Below are 19,041 nucleotides of genomic sequence, written 5' to 3'. Positions count from 1 at the left end.
GGCGGCTCGGAGCGAGGGGACGGCGCCGCCGAGGCTTGACAGGAGCTCCCGCCAGCGCTGCCGGAGGTGAGGTGAGGCGAGCGGCGGGGCGCGGAGGGGAGCGGAGCGGAGCGGACGGAAGGGGCCGGGCGGGGCGCGCGGCGGGGAAGGCGCGCGCGGCGGAAGCCGGCCGGCGCGGAGCCACGTGTCTCCGGGGCTGCTGCCAAGCGGGACCGGGCTGGGCGCCGGCTGCCGCCGCCGGGCACGGGGCCTCCCTCCGCACGCGGGGAATCCCCAGCCCCAGCGGGGCGGGGAGCGGCGGGGGGAAAGGCAGGCTCCGGGCGGCCGCGAACGAGTCGGGCCGGCTCGCCTGCGGAGGTGTTGGCGGCGCGTCCCGGGAGCGGGGGAGGGGACGGGCCCGCCGCGGCCGCCGGGCTGTTTCCGGGGTGGGGAGAGGCAGGTGCGTGGCAGGGACGTGGCTCGGGGCGCCCTTGCTCGCCCGGAGGCAGCGCGGCTGGGCGCCGCGGTGCGCTGCCGCTGGCCTGAGGCGGGAGCGCCGGTTCTGCGGGGGGCCCGGCTGGCAGGCTGCAGTGAAGGCTTTCGTAGAGGCGCCCACCCCCCGGCAGACCGAAACGCCTCCCGGGGAAGCCTGAGCCCCAGCCGAGCCGGGTAGCCGACTCTGCTGCGGGACCGTGCTTCCTTCGCGGGAGCAGCGACCTGCGAGCTGCAGGGTCAGGAGCGCCTCGGGCACCCTTTGCAGACGCACCTTTGGTGTTTGAATACGGAGCCTGCGGGCATGACTCAGCTGTGTCTAAATACAGACGCTGAATAAGGGAATGTTCTGGAGAACAACTTCTAAATTAGCACAAATTGCCTTTCTTCTGGGAAGCTGCAGACGCTTTGCGCGCAGTCCAAATAGAAGTATGCACTGGGAGGCTACAATTTGCATCTACGTGGTCGTGTTCTGTCTATATTCTGTGTAATTACACTACGGTTAAAATTGCGCAATAAGGTGGAGATGGAACGCTTGCAAGAACTTCTTAACGAAGTTTGCCGTGACCAGCAAAATTTAATTCCGCTTTTAGAGTTAGTGGGTAAAGTGCTTTTCATGCAGCTCTGTGCAGAGGAGAGGATAAACTAATTTTTTCCTGACGGTGTTCACTTCTCTTAATTGCAACTAGAAGTCCCCGAACCGTGTTAGGCAAAGCCCCATCATCTTGTTGAACACGTCCTACGATAAGATGCAGCTTCTCTTTAGTAGCAAACAGCTTCCTGAGAAGTGTTTAATTTGCTGTTTCTTAAGGTCCTTTCAAAGAGGCTTTTAAGAGAAGACTTTAATCCAGCTTCTGGGAGAATTATCAGTGCATGTGAATGAGAGCAGGGGGAGAATGAGGCTCGGTGGATTGTTGGCTTTTATTTCATTACTAGCTTAATCTAGTTTGAATCTCAAATCTGGTTTGTCTCTGGTAAGTGAGGATTGATCGAAAGATGTGAAGTAGTTCTTGGCACTGGCAGTTCAGGTGCTGTATGTTTCTGAAGGCTGAAATAAAGTTGCCTAATCACTGACTTCACAGGCATTCTGTAGATAAAGTTTAATGGATTTCAGTATGCACGGTGTATGGAATGAATGATTCTGTTGGTCTTAGAACCTTGTTAATCTGTAACAGCTGTAAAATACATGTTCCTTTTCATAAGTTATTATAAACAACCTTTTTGAAAATAGAGGGAATGGTGATGTAACTAAAGATTAGTGAATAATTTAGAGCTTGCATAATCTTCAGTCCAAATCTGTATGACTAGATTGAGTGTAAAAAATGCTGAGAGAAGCAGAGGGCTGGACTCAGTTACATGAAACCATATCTTCCCTATGAGTCACTTGCAGTGCTGAGGTCTTCAAAAGGTAGCGCGCACTTCTGCTTGAGTTAACAGCTTAATGCAGACTGTCATTCTCTATTTGGACAGTAAAGGTATGACCCATATTCTTTGCCATGGGCTTCACAGGTCTTGGATGGCAGAGGAATGTGCTTTTTTGCTCAAGGGACTTTGTGCTTTCTGAATATTTGTTATGGACTACTGCAAGATCCTGTTAGAGAGTGTTAATTGAGATCGCTGTTAAGACTTTGTCTGCAACCCACAGTTAGGTACCACTCTTAATGTGTATCTGCCACTCCTGGGAGCTGAGGTTTTCTTTTCATGTAGCCTGGAGATCATGGGTAGAACAGGGAAGCTCTAACCACCAAGAGCAACTTCAAGGAAAGCCCTGATCTCATGGCTGGTTTATGCATAGTCTGAACTGTAGTGGGAATCCAGATATTCAACTGGCTTTGACCTAGTGAGAGTTGTTACTATTCAGAAGTCAGTAACATCATTAGATTCTGTCTTCAGTAACATGTAAGCCTTTTTCCCAGAAGCTGGTGAGCTACAATAGTGCCTAAGAGTTGTTAAAAAAGAAAAAAAAAACAAAACTAAGTATGTTGACACTAGCACTAGCGATAATATTAGCAGCTCTGATGTGGAGGTGAAGGAAAGACAGTGGAAACTTCCAGGAACTTAAGACTGGTATCTGACAGTTTTTTTTTTAATAGGTTTAGTACATCATACCGCTTCTGAACAGAGGAGAACTTGCCTTCAAGATAGCAAGACTATTTTGTGGACTGCCCTTTGGTTCTGATTAAGTCTGATCTGTCATCCCTGTAAGTTACTGATCTGTGCTGCTATGAGTGATTCCTGCAGGAATTGTATAATTGTAAATTGTATGACCATGATGTAGTGATCATATAATGACTATATGAATTTAATTGAAGTAGTGATGTAAAACATATGAATTTAAGTAATGAATGGGGATTTTTTTGTATCTCAACAGTTTGTACTTAAATCCTTTCACATAAGCCTGAAATCTTGGAAATCATGAGTAGCTTCAGCAATGAAGAATTTGAGTTCACCTTCCTTGACGAAGGCTTTACTGCCAAGGACATCCTTGACCAAAAAATAAACGAAGTGTCATCTTCTGTAAGTATGATAGGAAAATCATTGCATTTTGTATACAAATTTATAAACTAATGGAACAAGTTGTCTTTGCAGATTTACTGCAAGGCACCGTCCTCAAATGCTGACCTTTAGGCTTATCCTGTTATCAATTGTTTGTAACTTTAAGACATTTATTTACTGTAGGATGATAAAGATGCCTTCTATGTTGCTGACCTCGGGGACATTGTAAGGAAGCACATGCGATGGCATAAAGCCCTTCCTCGGGTAACCCCCTTCTATGCTGTAAAATGTAATGACAGCAAAGCTGTAGTGAAGACACTTGCTGTTCTTGGTGCAGGATTCGACTGTGCCAGTAAGGTAGGACCTTGACTGTGTTCCGATCTGTGACGTTAGTGTATGTTCAGCTTTACAAGATGCGTTTATGTAAAATTAAGCATAACCAAGCGCTGTCACTTTTGTTGTACTGATTAGTTTGATCATCCATCTGGAAGCCTTTCACAAGCATAATCTGTTCTTTCTTCAGACGGAAATACAGCTGGTACAGAGCATTGGTGTACCTCCTGAGCGAATAATATATGCAAATCCCTGCAAACAAGTATCTCAAATCAAACATGCTGCCAGCAGTGGTGTACAGATGATGACATTTGATAGTGAAGTAGAACTAATGAAAGTTGCAAGGGCCCATCCAAAAGCCAAGTAAGTTCTGCTAATTGTTCTATAATCCTTAGGTTCCCAAGTTACAGAAACATCTACTGTTACCTGAAACTTGTTCGTTAGTTAAGATAGGCTGCAAAATTATGAGAAAATAAACCTACTTTTAGCCAGTGAAGTCTAATCCTGTGTAGTTTACTGGCATATTAGGAAAAGGCAGACAGGAAAGCTTATATGTTTTAAGCTCAGTCTCATTCTAAGGTCGTACCTGCCTGATAGTGATGTCTGCTCTACTGGAACTTAACCCCTTATTTTTTTCTATTTTTAGGTTAGTCTTGCGCATTACAACTGATGACTCCAAAGCAGTTTGTCGTCTGAGCGTTAAATTTGGAGCTACACTTAAGACTAGCAGGCTGCTTCTGGAGCGTGCAAAAGAACTTGACCTTGCCATTGTTGGAGTTAGGTGAGTTAATATCAAAATACTAGTCATATTAAATAGGATTTCTCTAAATGGTCTACCTGACAACAGAGATGCCTTTGCATATGGGGACTTGAGTTTTGCATAAACTTCTTGACTAATTTGCCAAATAGTTACTGATGTTTCGTATCTCTCTGTAGTTTCCATGTCGGAAGTGGGTGTACAGACCCAGAGACCTTTGTTCAAGCCATTTCTGATGCCCGCTGTGTGTTTGATATGGGAGTAAGTCTAGTTCTATTTTCTCTGGAATTACTGCTCAACTGCTGTGGCAAAACTGAATCAAATGTAAAACCATTACAGGGTTAAAAGTTAGCTAGATCACTAATTTAATGTTGTTGGCATTCTTGAGGCCATGATGGCTTACTTTGACCAGTTCTGCAAAACTCACCTGCAGATGTGCTACAATCAGCAGCTCAAACTCAAGTGAATATTACTTGAACATGATGAGTTAGCCCTGTTCCAGGTGTTAATGAAATTACTTTATATTGCTTTTTAAGCTAGAATGGTAAACTAAGAACTGCTTTCTTTAACAGTGTTGCACTTAATCTAATTTTAGGCTGAACTTGGCTTCAGTATGTATCTGCTTGATATTGGTGGTGGCTTCCCTGGCTCTGAAGATGTCAAGCTCAAATTTGAAGAGGTATAGCTTTGCTCAGGACATCTTGGGTTGTGGAGTTTTTTTGAATGTTGAACTGGATTAAGCAAAGTCTTGCTTTTATATTAGTGTGCAGACACACTTGTAAGAACTTGTCTGCTTGGTCAGAAATGGGGAATTAATATAAAACCTGAAAATTGGGTGAACAGCTTAGATGTAGAGCTAAATGGCTGCATAAACGTGCAGAGATATCAAACTTGTAAAGCATGTTTTAGTTGTCAGCTTGATTCTTATTGGCATAGACTTCTTCCAGTTGATGCTGAATTTCAGACTATGTGGATTGGCAGTGCTCCCAAATGAGGTGGAAAGGTAGTCCTGACCCATACAGTGCTTTTGGGTGGCATGAGCATTGATGTAGCAAACTAGATAAGCGTCAAACTGGTTTAGAACTAGCTTTTGGATCATTTTTTAGATGATCAGTTCTCCAGTCTGCTTTTGCACAGAAATACTACTGCTTTCAGAAGAGACAAGGTATATATATTGACACAAAGAGACAGCAAATAAGTTAAAGTGATTTTTCTGCTAATAATGTGGGCTACTGTTGGCTCACTTGTAGTGCCTCTTAATGAAGGCTGGCTTCTAGTGTAGTGTTGACTTACATGAAACATCAAGAGCAAATGACACTGTCCTTGGGCTCCATGGTGTAATGCAGTCATGCTGTGGTTGGAGGCAGCTTAATCATCACAGATGTTTTTAGAAATTGGAAATAACTCTGTTCATGATGGCAACTGAATTTCAAAAGAGGTGATAATGCATTCTGTGTTCTTAAGATCCTATGAGGTGACTTTAGGATGCAGTAAGTTGGGGAATATTGCATCATTAGCAGAACTGCAAGCAAACTGGAAATTGAAGTCGAAGTGTGCGGACGTGCAGGGCATTAATGCTGGGTTATGGAGTCTAGGAGCAGTGATTTCCTTTAGACTCAAACACGAGCTGTTTGCTCGCTTAAACTTTGGAGCTGCAAGTGATGTCCGCTTTTGTTGCTTTGTGCAAACTTAATCCCAAACAAAACTTTGAATAGGAAGACAAGGCAAAAGCAATGAATAGAGATTACAATATGCAAATAGTTATTACACACTGGACCAAGTATATAGTCATGAGCATGAGGGTCTGACTTCACCTCAGACTTCTAAAATAGCACCTGAGTAACTGCTGAAGTACTAATATTGGCAACTGATTCTTGCCTAGATCACAAGTGTAATCAACCCAGCACTGGATAAATACTTTCCTTCAGATTCTGGAATAAACATTATTGCGGAGCCGGGAAGATACTACGTTGCATCAGCATTCACGCTGGCAGTCAACATCATTGCGAAAAAAATTGTATTAAAGGAGCAAACAGGTTCTGATGGTATGTGAATCTACATCTAATCTTAACTTCTAGCTGGCTGCGTGTTTCTTTCCAAACATTCTCTTACTCGTATCTCCATTTCTTCCAGATGAAGATGATGCAAATGACAAAACTCTTATGTACTATGTGAATGATGGAGTCTATGGATCATTCAACTGCATCTTGTATGATCATGCACATGTTAAACCCCTTCTGCAAAAGGTATGCTCATTCAGAAGTATCACATACCGGCCATGTAACATGGGTGTAGGAGAATCCTTGTCACAGGTTCACTGCTCCCTTCGTGTTGCCAGAATTTGGCATTTGACTTAGTAAGCACACAGTGGAATTAATTCCAAGCCAAGGTTGGAGAAGGATGTGCAAGCAGCTCTTCCTCCTCTTCCCTGCAAAGTGGAATGTTATGCTAATTATGATATTACTTCTGGAAGCTCTGTTTTGATAGTCTAATTATACTCAACTCTCTCTTCAGCGGCCTAAGCCAGATGACAGCTGCTATTCCTGCAGCATTTGGGGACCAACATGTGATGGCCTAGATCGTATTGTTGAACGTTTTACTATGCCAGAGTTGCAAGTTGGTGACTGGATCCTGTTTGAAAACATGGGTGCCTATACTGTTGCAGCAGCTTCTACTTTCAACGGATTCCAGAGGCCAACAATACACTATGTGATTTCAAGACCAGCATGGTTAGTAATTATCTTGATCCGTCTGTGCTTTTGATACAGATGACTATAGTGAATAGCTCATGGCGGTTGGCTGCCCCTTAACAAGTTGGGCCATAGTCTTGGTGCCGTTGCGGTGTGGAAGAAGGCAATGCCTCTGAAGGTTTTTGCTGTGTGCTTAGAACAGTCCTAACACTACCAATTACTCTTTCCTCTGAGGTACTCGCTTCCAGGAGAGGTGCTTTTAAAGAGGTAATTTTAGGAGTCTTTTCATTAACCTGGGCTTCTGCCTGCTGTCTTTCACTTTTGCACAACATACAGAATCCTTACAGATTCTTCAGTTACCTTCTGTGACCAGTAATTAGACCTGTCAATCACAATTCTAATAGTACGCTGTCTTCTAAATCGATAGCTTGCAAAATCCTGACTGCAGGAGATGGGAACACTCAACAGTGCTGCTTCACAGTATGATCTGTCTGTTTGAGAGCTATTCCTTGGTTTAGGCTGAGCTCTGGCTCATTGCAGAGTGCTAGATCTCCATGGGAAGTTATTACAGTTCAGCAAAGAAAGCAGGACTGCCTCTTGAGTACGCAGATACTGTGAAACTGCACCTTAAGCAGTAGTTTAAAGTAACCTGGATGCTCTTCTGTTCAAGCCAGGGTAACAGATTGCATCTTGTATAAAAGTGGGGTTTCCTGTAAGAGGAAGCCCTTACCTCTTTATTAAAGTCTGCCTGCTAAACTGGCAGAGACCATTTGGGCAGCAGTGTTACCCTAAAAAAATGATTTAACTTTACTGTTGAGTTGCTTTCAAAATTACTGAAAATGCTTAAGTTCAGGGAAATTCCTGCCATAAAAGTAAAAGGAAGCTTCCTCCATTCGCTTACTAGCCTTGCCTCTATGAACAAGGCTAGTATTCTTTCCTTTAGGGAAACCTCCTGTCCATTGAAGCATTTCTTAAACCACATGAACGTTTTAGACTTCCCATAAGACTCCAGATTCCTGTCTAGTTCAAGTAAAAATGGCTCTGCAGGAGAATAATTAGCTTTTTCACTATAGCACTGGGTTTCTGTTAAACTGGAATACTTCTTCTGAGGCATACTGAGCTTAATTATGCAGACATAACCATCATACAAAGCTACAGTCCTCTTTGAGCCCTACATGACTGCCTGTGTTTTCTGTTTTGGCAAGAAAATTCTGTGATACAAGCTGGGCTTTAACTGAGGGGGATGTATGAATGAAGTTACAGTGCAGATCTTTCTAACAGAGGCAAAAGCTTTTTGGAGTGTAACCTCCATGTATAAAGGTGTAGAACTGAATTTGTGGCTAGGTAACTGTGAAAGGTAAGGGAAAAGATGGCTATGTACATCTTAAGCAACAGCTAGTAGTATATAGGTAACCATGTAGTGGCACAACTTGCCTTGTATGTAGTATAAGGTAACCAAGTCCAAAAACTCAGTCAGCCGAAGTTCTTCTGAGCTTGTCTTTCAGTACAACTTCTGTCTGACTATGGAAGGAGTTACATGGTTCTCACTGATCAGCTCCCTTATATTCTTAGTTGCTCATCCATACTTTTACTTGATTCAAGGTGCCCAGGAATGTGAGGGTGTGGGACAGTCAGTGACACAGGTCTGAAATTCTGAACTAATGACCACTAAGTCATTGAATCTTTATAGTGTCTGGTGTACAGATGTAGCTACATGTATATAGGTGCATCTTTGCAGATCTAGATTCTACGTAGAAATGGTGAAGCCAGCTTGGTATTGGCACTTGCACTAAAGCCTAGCCAGCCACAAGTGACCTGTGCAGATTTTGCTTTGGTTTTTTTTGCTTTATTTTTTTTCTCTGGTAATACTGTCTGGATTGCAGATGAGTAGAGTTGACTTTATGCTCCCTAGCCATAAAAAAAGTACTTTGCTTAGCTTTTTGGCACATGGTAGTGAAATACTCTTTGACTGTTGCTTTTTTTTTTTGTCTTTCTAGGCAACTAATGCAGCAGATTAAGGAGCAAGGACTCCTAGCTGAAGTGGAGGAGCAGGATGTTGCTAGTCTGCCACTCTCTTGTGCCTGGGAAAGTGGAATTGAATATCCAGCAACTTGTGCTTCAGCTAGTATTAATGTATAGGTAATATCTAGTAATTAACTGCAAGGTTAGTCATTGAACTTAGGGCATTTGGGGGACCATTAACTTAATTCTTGCTAGAATTTTTAAGTTTTTTAAAATTTAGGTTTGGCAAAAATGCAACAAAAATGACTAGGAGATGGGTCACAATTATCTGTGTTCCTATGGAAACTATTTGAATATTGTTTTATATGGATTTTTATTCACTTTTCAGGTATGCTACTAAAGAGTGACCCTCAACTGTCAGACAAGTATTTGTAGCTTGTGTATGGCAGAACGGGCTAAGCTTAGTGTTTTGTGACCTACCTGTTTTAAAATAAAGTATATTGAAATAACTGGTCCTGTGTTTGGTTAATCTGTAGAAAACTAATCTGTCATAGATGGCAGTTATGGCATCTGTGAAGGCAGACCAGATGCTGTGAGCCCAGAGCTTATTAATCAGAGTGGCACAATTGCCATCTCCTTCCCTACCCTAGCCCTCCCAACTTACTGAAGTGAAGGAACCCCTTAAAGGATAGGGAAACTAAGTGATGTCTTTTTTTAATATGTGATTAGAAAAAGCTTGACTCAGCAAGTTGAATACTGTGTGAATTCTTGTGGAATCACATTTGTCTTCCACTATTGGACATGAGCTTAGCACAGTTGCATACTGCAAGCTCAATGCGGTGCTGGTTTTATTCATGTTCGTCTATAACTGTTGTGGCCAGGACTGATGGCTATTTAAACACATCTAGTCATTAATGAGAGAATGCAGCATAGGCTCCATGGCTGCTGCTGACAAGCTGCTTGTTACGTGTGTGAGGATTAAAATATGTCATGGGAAAACTTAAGGAGCTGAAACTGGCTGACTAGTATGTGTCAGCTACTCTGACCCTTGTTGCCTAGGGCTTTAGTATAAAATGGATGATAAGAGATGGGACTTGACATCCTTTGCATGCAATACGCTTAGAAACTTATACAAATGTGATGAAAATGTATGCTGCCCTGTTAAACTTCTGACTTTGGATTAAATGTGATAGATGACACAAAGTAGTAAATATGAGGAGCTAATACAGGGTGTGTGATAAAATTAGTGAGTCTGTGTACTGGAGTAGAGCGTTCTGACTTCTACTTAACCTGATGCTAGTTTGCTCCCACTTGTTGTACTAAAATTGCAAAATGTTTCTGACAAATTAATCTGTCCCAGAGCTGGATCTGTTCCATTTGCCAGGCACTCCTTAGTAAATGCCTGATGTGTAAAGAGGAAGACCTTAATGTATCAAATGAGTGTATAAAGCTTAAGCTAACTTAGAGTGAGTGTTTAAAATTTAAAGGATCATTCGAAGTGTAGTATTGATGGAAACAGTGGCTCTATCAAGGTGAGAAATAAAGCTGTTTTCTTACAAGCATCTATAAAAGACAGTGTTTGACCTCCATTCTGTGCTTTCAGCTGAGACTACACTCTTTGCTAGCTGAACTAGCAGCGTAAACAGAAGTGACGGTACGTCATTCCTGATTCTCTTGAAACATCCCAAGTGACTTTTTTTTAATTTATTTGCTTCACTCCTAGTTTCAAGCTTGTGATTGAAATAGCACTTGCCTTTATTCGCACACATACAGTAGCCAGCTGTTTGGCTACTGAACTACACTGGTGCAGAGTTCAGTACATGCACATAGTGGAGCATTAGCCTTAATCTCAAACTCCCTGTATCCAAACCAGGGTTTCTTTTAGCCACTCCAAATTGATGTGGAATCTTAATGATTCTCAGTGTGAAAGCAAAAGTAATGAATGGTAACCAAATGTTAATTTGGTAAAACCAAATGTAACAGTTTCACACCTAAATCTTGCCCTGAGATGTAAATGCATTTGAACTGTGGAAAAAAGTCTTAACAGGTATGCAGAAAAAGTGCTCCTGGGAAGCCTGCAGTTGTCTAAAGGAGATGTATCTACTTTTTAAACCTGCCTGTTTGAAGGGTGGGGATGATTGAGCCAAAAGGGAGTAGAGCTGTAGTGAGACCTTGTGTGATACCTGCACTACCAACTAGTGCCCTGGTGGGCAAGTGGCACAGTCTGGCTTCCTCTGCTCACAGCTAGTGGAGACCATGTCTGGTAGGTAGTTTGAAGGCAATCACTTGTTGAAGTTAATTAGTAAGCTTCACTGAGAGAAATTTAGTAGACTGGCAATTAGTTTCTTGATCTGCATTTAACTGGATTGGTTGTTTTAGCTGTTTCATTGGTTTGTGTCTAAAAAAAAAAAAGATTACATCTGTTTCTCTGCTGGAGGCCAGGACTGTGGCAACATGCTAATAAACATTTTGATTAACTTATGATGCTCCCCAAAGGACATGTCACTGACATCAGTTCTTTACCTTCCTCTTCCATGGCAGGTGTGTCATAGCCTCAGCTGGTGCTCTGTAAGCCATGACTAAGGAGAGTATCAAGTGCTTAAAGAATTGTTAATTTTTTTGAGCACCTTTTGAGTAAAAAAAAAAAAATCAACCCAAAAAATGGATTTTGCTAGCTGATGTGTGGGAGTAATAAATCTTTACAGTAATGGTGGTGTGTTTTTAAGCAAGACACAAGTTTCTCATTTTAAGTTAACTTATGCTGAGCAGATGTTCTGGGCTTTCGAATACTGAGTATATATTACTTCATCTCACAGCTGCCCTGCTCCTGGCTTCTGTAGAACCTTAGTGGTATATTTCTACTTTTTAAATTGATTTTAAAATACCCTAAATGACAGGAATCGCTCGTACCATGACTGTGGGAATTCCCTACCATCCAAACTAGGGAAATACGCACAATGTAGGGCAGCAAAGATGTAACAAAGGGTGAACTCCTATGGTTTGGTTTGACCTCCCTTCCCCAAGTCTTGGGCAGTTAAGGCCTTAGCTTGTTTGCTGTGTTCATTGATCAAATCCAGTTGTTCTAACTGCATATTTTAATTATTCTTCCCTGGAGCAAGCTTGTCTGATATGAGAGGGAGGGAGGAGCTGCATGCCAGAAAAACTGAGATCAGCTGTGAGTGTCTTACATAATTAGCTCAACAAATACCAAAGTTGGATCCAAGAATAGCCTGTGCCTTTCAGCTTGCTGCTTGCAAACCCTGCTATGTACGGTGCTGTGTCTGTCTTACTGTGGACACATGGACCTTGCTGGACCAGTTGCAGGGACTGTGGGATTCCTGCTCCTAATGTCCCCAGCAGTTGCTCACACAGGCACTGCTGATGGTGTTGTGTGTTTTCTGGGGTCACTCTTGGAAGAAGAGAGTAGTATCTGAGGCAAATACCCAGACACCTCCCTGAGCTGGGGGCGTGGCTTCTCATGACCCTATTCCCCTTGAGTGGTGAAGCCACTTGAGGTCTGAAACAAGCAGAGATCTTCCATCAGTCCACCTATGGCTATACGTGGCCTATATTGGAGTTCAGCTGATGTAGCTTCATATACAAAAAACCTCCAAAATTCAGAAGCACTGGTCCTCTGAAATTACACGAGATAGAAAATCAAAGGTGGTAAGGTGTTAAGGAAAGAGTGGAGAATACTGAGGTAAAAGGAGCAGACTGAGAGGAAGTGAGGGACAAGGGACAAGGTGGGGAGTTACCGATGGCAGAGTATGCCATGGGGCACACTGTCCTTGTGTTGCTGCATGAGCATTTAACTCACAATTTAATTTTTAAGCTGCTAACTTGCAGACTACAACACAGGCCTTGCAGACAAACAGTGTCCGTGCATGAATCCCTTCTTTGGAAGTTGCAACTCTGGCACTGCATTTGCACCAGCAGAGCTGGGAGCAGCACTGAGCAGGGACCCTACAGCTCCACCTGTGGGAGCAAGGCTTTGTCTGGGAACAAACCTGGAGCTGGCGGGGAGAGCTCTTCTCTCACAGACCTCACCTCTAGCAAGTACTATCATTTAAATAGATCTTTATAGCTAAACACAGAACCAACTTGCAGTAAGACTGAAATGGAAAGCTTTCTCTTCAGATCAAAACCAACCCTCTTCCACCAAAAAAAAAAATCATTACCACCAGTATTGCAAGAAGAGCCTAGATGAATATGTTATTTGATTGTCAAAACGTAAAAGGTCATCAATCATTGCAATAATAATTATTTTTTATTTTTTCTTGAAATAAGCACTGATGAGTATCAAAAGAAGTGTCAGTAATTTTGTCCCTGGTTTTGACATGCATCACCTGGTTTTCTTTACAGTTTGAAGGTAGTTGCTATCTCCGTGGCTATGATCTGCTTTCAGTAGCCATGTCACAAATGCCTCTAATTCGAATTTGTCTTTAGCTAGTTAAAACACTGTATTTGACTACCCTGAAAATACACTGAGACCAGGAAGCATATGTGGGCCTGGGACTTACATTTTGACAAGCTTTGCTATTGCTCTTCAGCTGGTTTCATAGTCTTCTGTGTACGGGCTATGTTTAAAGCAGCTAAACCCCATCAGTGCTGCTTTTGGAAAGCTGGTGATGAGCTCTCAGAGGGGTGCAGCCACCAAAACATTGCCCTGTGCAGTGTGTCTGAAGGCTAATGCAAAGGTGAGCGCTTTGGGCATGAGCAACCCCTTGAATCCCCTCTGTTTTGGTAAGGAGAGGCCACCCATGTTACAGGCAAATGCATGACCACTGGGAAACAAAGGGAGCTCCCTTGGGGAGCACGCTGCAGTCTTGCGTATGTCCATATTGTCTTGCAAATATCACTACAGTCCAACTAATATTAGACCCTTATTTCCCTGTGTTTCTTGATGCTTACACTACAGCAACAATTTTCCTCAGTCTATTAGTCTTTGCTGAAAGACAAAAGCATTAGCACAGTGAAATCAACCCTCCCTTTTCCTCATTTTAGGAAGCTGGTCCCAGTCTTGCCAACAGTATTCCCACAAAAAAAAAGGTGCCTTCCAGTTATACTCTCTTTGATTCACGCTCTCAGAGTGCTTTGCAGAGGACTAATTGGCTCACCCTGCCTTTGCGGTACTGAGCTAACTGCCGTATTCCTGTCCAGAAAGTGGTCAAGAGACAGCAAGGCTGAGCAGCAATTCAGGGAAAGAAGCCGAGGCAGAGACACTTTCAGACCAGTGGGGTAAAGGGACCAGTGCTCCCAGCTAGGATGCTACCAACACCTTACCATTGCTGGGGAAGTGCAGGGTCAATCTACATACCTTGGCGCAGCAAGCACTACGTATGAGCTGAGAAAGGGCAGCTGTAGCAGCTCAGTGCTTTGCAATCACAGGTATTATTTCATCCAGCCTTAAAATGCAGTTCCCTACCCTGGGAGAAGATCAGGATTTGGGCATTCAGTGGGCTTAAGCATCACCTTTTATATTTGGCTTCTAAGCTCACTAGCTGGGAAGAACAAGATATTAGCTCTAGGTTGGCACTCTTGCAAGGAATGGAGTTGCAACACTTGAAGAGGTTAACGTGGATGCAGTTTTCAGTAAGGTAAAGGAGTTGCTGCCCTTACAGTAAGGACAAGAAGAAAATCATCTATTGTGTTGCTAGATAAAAAAATTCCTGCTTAAAAACTCGTTACTTGCTGTAACGTCACTTGCATTTCACTGTAACAGCTCAATAAATATTTCTCAGCAACTCTTGTCCTGCTCTCCTGCAGTCAAAACTCACATTAAAACATTAAAACCTCTGACCAAAGTGAAAAGCAGAAGAAAATCCAACCCGTCGTGGAGATTGCTGATTCAGGGATGGGGTGGGAAATTCCTCCTGCACCCTGCCAGGATGGCTTGCCAAAATCCCTGGGAGGTAGGTGCTAGAGGACTCATCTGCCTATGCCATGTGGGTTTTATCCCCCAGTGGGTAATTATACCTGACTGCAAGCAAAGTGAGGGTGTTCCTCTGACCAGGGCCAAGGGACATCCTCTCAGAGGTAAGGTTGTGGTGACTAACTAGCCAAGAAAAAGCCCAAAAGGTTGAGCTCAGCTCAAAAAACAGCATCAAGAACCTTCTGTCTGTCAGAGCCAGGGAAGGCAGGAGAAAGGAAAGAAATGGAAAGCTTTCAAATGAATCCCACACTCCCGATGTCAGACTGCAGCATAAGCAAGATGTTATTAGAGCAAAAACAAATAAGAAAGTACAAGGAAAAAATACGTACAAAGTAATAATTAAACTACTGCACAGCTCAAAAAAACCCCCAAAACCAAAACCAAAACCCAGCGAAACAAAGCTCCCTTCCCATCTGTTCACAGCAGTGGGAAACACAGGATTTGAGGGTTTCAATACACAGAAAACTTAAAAATGAGTGGCTTTTTTTAGATTTGTTTATAAAGGCTGTTACCTCAAATGTCTTATCAGCTTCCAGCTTGAAGCCCTGTCTGAGGCTTGGCTCTTCCAGTAGCTATTTCTGTGACTTTTTTTTCTGTATTGTTCCAGGGGTTAATTTAGGTTGTTTTCCGTGGTTTTTTGGGAGGGGAGTCCCTGGAACTCGTTTATGCCATCTTCTGTAGAACAGCTCTGCAGGATTGCTGATGTTTAGGGACAATGGACACAAGCTGGAACCAAGGGGTCAGGCTGGGTGTGAGGAGAAACACGCCCCATGAGGACAGCCAAGAAGGGACCAGGCTGCTGGTGGGGCTGCCCAGGCTCCATCTCTAGAAGCTTTTGAGACCCGACAGGCCAAACCCCTGAGCAACCACAGGCTGATCTTGCAGCCTATCCTGTTTGGAGCAGGAGCTTGGGCTAGAGACCTCCTGAAGTCCCTTCCAATCCTAGTGCACTTGTCCTCATCTTGCTCCCCAGCATGTTTGCCAGTGCCATGGGGCTGAGCCCCACAGCACAGTCCCCTCGGTCCAGCAGTGGGTCTTATCAACAACACCAGCTCCTTGGCTGCCTTGGTGAGCCTGTGATCCAGTGCTAAGATGGATCTAAACTGGGCAGCTGCCTCTGAGGAGCTGCTGAAGAGAGAGGACCCACTCCTGCCTCAAATGAAAGGTGGAGGGAGGCAAGAAGTGGTAATGGATGCTCAACCAAAGCCACAGTGTGACTACTGGAGCAAAGAAAAGAGTGATATCCTGCTCCATGGGTTGAAGAAGGTTCCTCACCTAGGAACCCTGACCCTCATAAGGTGACATCTCACCTTCCTGAAGCAGTTTCCCTGCATCCCCAGCTGAACATACTGCCCGTCACACTGGAGACCACCATTTGCTTCTCCTCCTGGATCAGCCGATAGCTGCAGACAATGCAGGGAGCAAACAGCTTCAAAAGCAGAGACCCATTCCCGTTCTCAGGTTTAGGACACTGGGTAGGGTGCTGGGAGATCTGCTGGGTCTGATGTCCATGCCAGCACCAGGGCATGGAAGGTGTCTTCCCCCAGGGGAGGTGAATCTCGCTGGGTGGAAGGATGCAACCCAGTAAGCATGGCCCCACAACCCTCGCTGGACAGGAGCCCACAGCTACCAGGGAGCAGAGGAGAGCGGCCAGCATGTACCGCTCTGGTTTGACCACCAAGCTGCTGCCATGGCTTGGTCCTAAGTAGTGCAGCAGCTACAGCAGTAATCTCAGAAAGGGTGGGTTTAACAGAGAGAGACCTTAAAAGACACCTCCTTGGTGGCCCAGAAGAGGAAAGATGCAGAAAACCAGTAACTTGCACAGAAAATGGACTAAAGAGGGTGTGTGGGTGAGGGCTGTGCGGTGCCTGAGCGGTAGGCATGGCTAGATGGCAGCAACAGCTCATGTTAGGGCCTCGCTTTGCCCGCTGCCTCCTTAATCCCAAAACTGGGAGTCGGTGTTTGCTGCCGCCTGCTCCTCAGCAGCCCGAGGCCTTCAACTCTGGGACCTTCCCAAGGCTGTGGTTACTGCCTGCGGCCTTCATTTTGGGGCGGGGAAGGGGGGGGGGGGGGGCGGGGGGAGGAAATGTCTTTATTACCAGCAAATAAATTGACTTGCACTGAGGCGAGCCGAGAGGGACCCTGTGCTTGCAGGGAAAACCTAAAACTCCATAAATCTCTGGCTTTTGAGCTGGGGGGAGGGGGAGGATGGTGGATGGTGGATGGTGGGAAGGGACGAGGCCGGAGCAGAGAGTACCAGCATACCCTGCCCAGGAGGCATCCCTCCAGGCGAGTTGCCAGCAGTCCCAGTCATCCTTCTGCCTAATGCCACCAAGTCCAGGGGTTTGCAGGACACAGCAGAGACTCCCTGGAGTATGCGCAGCTCCTGAGAGATGAGGGCAGGCTGGTGGAGTCAGGGCTCCCTCAAAACCTCTGCGTGAGGTGAGCCTGGCTGAGCCCAGCCCCCTGCACTCCTGCCCATGTCTCCTTCCCAGGGCCAGACAAGCATCCCATGGCCCAAGGAGGGCTGGAGACAGATGCCTTATAGTGCTTATTGCATGTGGAAAGTGGATGTCACCTCATACCCAGGGCTGGACATCTTAGTCTGGGTGTACGCTGAGGCTTGGATGCACCCTGAGATGCGGATGCACCCCAAGGCATGCTCTGGGAGAGGCCCTGAGTTTCTCTCACTGCTGTCCCCTCCTGGAGAAGAAAACCACCCTGTTTGGGCAGATCATGCCAGCGGGGCTGCAGCGACGGAGAGCACATCTCTGCTGGCCTGGCTTCCCAGTGCTGCACCCAGTAATGCCCAGGGGCACCATTCCACCCTGCCAGTCCCCCTGTGCTTCCCAAGAGCCGTAGCTCTCGTGTGCGCAGGCAGAAAGGGGAAAAGGAAAGCCAAAGCGGAAAGGGACAAAAAGCGACCTTGGTCAAGCTATTTATTACTCTGAGTTTTAAGTGCTGAATTGATGGTGCCTAATGAGATTTTTTTTTTTTCTGTCCTAAGCAATACCATGCAATAAACTATAATTTGTCTTTGTGAGAGATGGATGCAGCTGAGCTGGTACCAGACTTAAGACAAAAGAATATTGACGTCACTCTCAGGAGTCTGGTGGCAGATGTTTAGCATCGTCTCTAGCCTCAGGCCAAAGGTACAAGGCTGGTACACAAATTACCAAGGCAGATTCCCTGGCCTGCGTTATCCGCAGGGTCAAAATGGACTGATCAAAATGTTCCCTGCTGGAGTTAAGCAGCTGTGGAGCTATTTGCCATTGGTCTGCATGAGTACCGCTGACACTGTACGTGATTTAGCCAGGTACCAGCTGCCATGTAAATAGCCTGGAAGTTTAAATTATCAAGCAAGGAGCTAAGGGCACAGAAACGTGGGCACACAGGCTGCACAGGGAGGACTAGTTCTGCCTGAGCAGAAAAGAGAGGTTTTAGAGGCTAGCTTAACCCCACATGATGTGTGTGGTGCCCAGGGAACTCTTTTATACAGCTCAGTAACATCCTAAACCTCATGGCTCCCCAAAAGCTTATTCATGGTATAAGTTGAGCACTAGAGCTGGTATTTTCAGATGTCTACCCAAAGTGATCCCAATATCATGGTAATTTGGACCCTGTATAAATAGTTAGAACTATTTTTTTTTCTCAGTCCATTTTTTTTGTAGTTTTGTAGTTTCATAGTTGATGGGTCATCAATATGGAGAAACATTTCTGCAATATTTTTCACCATCTCTGATGATCTTAGACAATCCTATATCACTAGCAAACTTCCTTATCTCACTGTATCCATCCATCCATCCATCTCTTGTCAGATAATTTAGGAATGTGTTATCCCTTTGTTCCTGCAGAAACCACAAATAGATTCATCAGACAAGACTTCCATTTATAAAAGTCCTTTTTGTCTCTTCCCTAATACATCACATTTATCCTAGGATCTGCAATGTCTGTACTTTGCTATAGTTTCTACCAATTTTTTTCTGGTTCAGACGTCAGGCTTACTGGTCTGGAGTTCCTCAGACTATGCCCTTGAGTAATTAAACAAAAATTAATAATAATCTGGTATCACATTTGCCAGAGGCGGATATAAACGAGAGGTTAATGCTGTCATCCTTCTGCTGTTTGGGTGCACTCGGGTGGGTACCACCTGGTTCGAGCAATTTGTTGCTGTTTGTTTTAGCAGGCTGTTGGAAAACCTTTCCTGTGGCGTTCCAGGTGGCAGCAGCTCCTCAGCCTGAGTCGCTGTCACCCGTGGCTGTGGGGGACCGCAGCTGCAGCTTTTGATTGAGGAAATGAACTGTTGGAGCTTGCCTTCTCACTGCCATGCTGGTGGCATAAATAGTAAAATATTACTATTGTGAGATGAAAAAATTGCTTGCTACTCTGAGATACATGGA

The 19,041-nt window shown here is 44.6% G+C and overlaps 1 protein-coding gene across 1 annotated transcript; it reads left to right on the top strand.

Moving 5' to 3' along the window:
- Positions 1-2,605: 2,605 nt before the first annotated feature.
- Positions 2,606-9,118, top strand: ODC1 (ornithine decarboxylase 1). The gene is made up of 12 exons (XM_086461575.1): positions 2,606-2,672; positions 2,843-2,988; positions 3,151-3,324; positions 3,491-3,663; positions 3,947-4,081; positions 4,237-4,318; positions 4,653-4,736; positions 5,940-6,102; positions 6,191-6,303; positions 6,572-6,786; positions 8,745-8,886; positions 9,098-9,118. The coding sequence occupies exons 2-11, from the start codon at positions 2,887-2,889 to the stop codon at positions 8,884-8,886; spliced, it is 1,383 nt and encodes a 460-aa protein (XP_086317701.1). The 5' UTR covers positions 2,606-2,672; positions 2,843-2,886; the 3' UTR covers positions 9,098-9,118.
- The last annotated feature ends 9,923 nt before the right edge of the window (positions 9,119-19,041 follow it).

Source organism: Leptosomus discolor, chromosome 2 (genome assembly GCF_034619465.1).
Source record: "Leptosomus discolor isolate bLepDis1 chromosome 2, bLepDis1.hap2, whole genome shotgun sequence".
In the NCBI taxonomy this organism is placed as follows: domain Eukaryota; kingdom Metazoa; phylum Chordata; class Aves; order Leptosomiformes; family Leptosomidae; genus Leptosomus; species Leptosomus discolor.
Note: the sequence above shows the minus strand (reverse complement) of the source record. Positions and strands in the feature narration are given on the sequence as shown.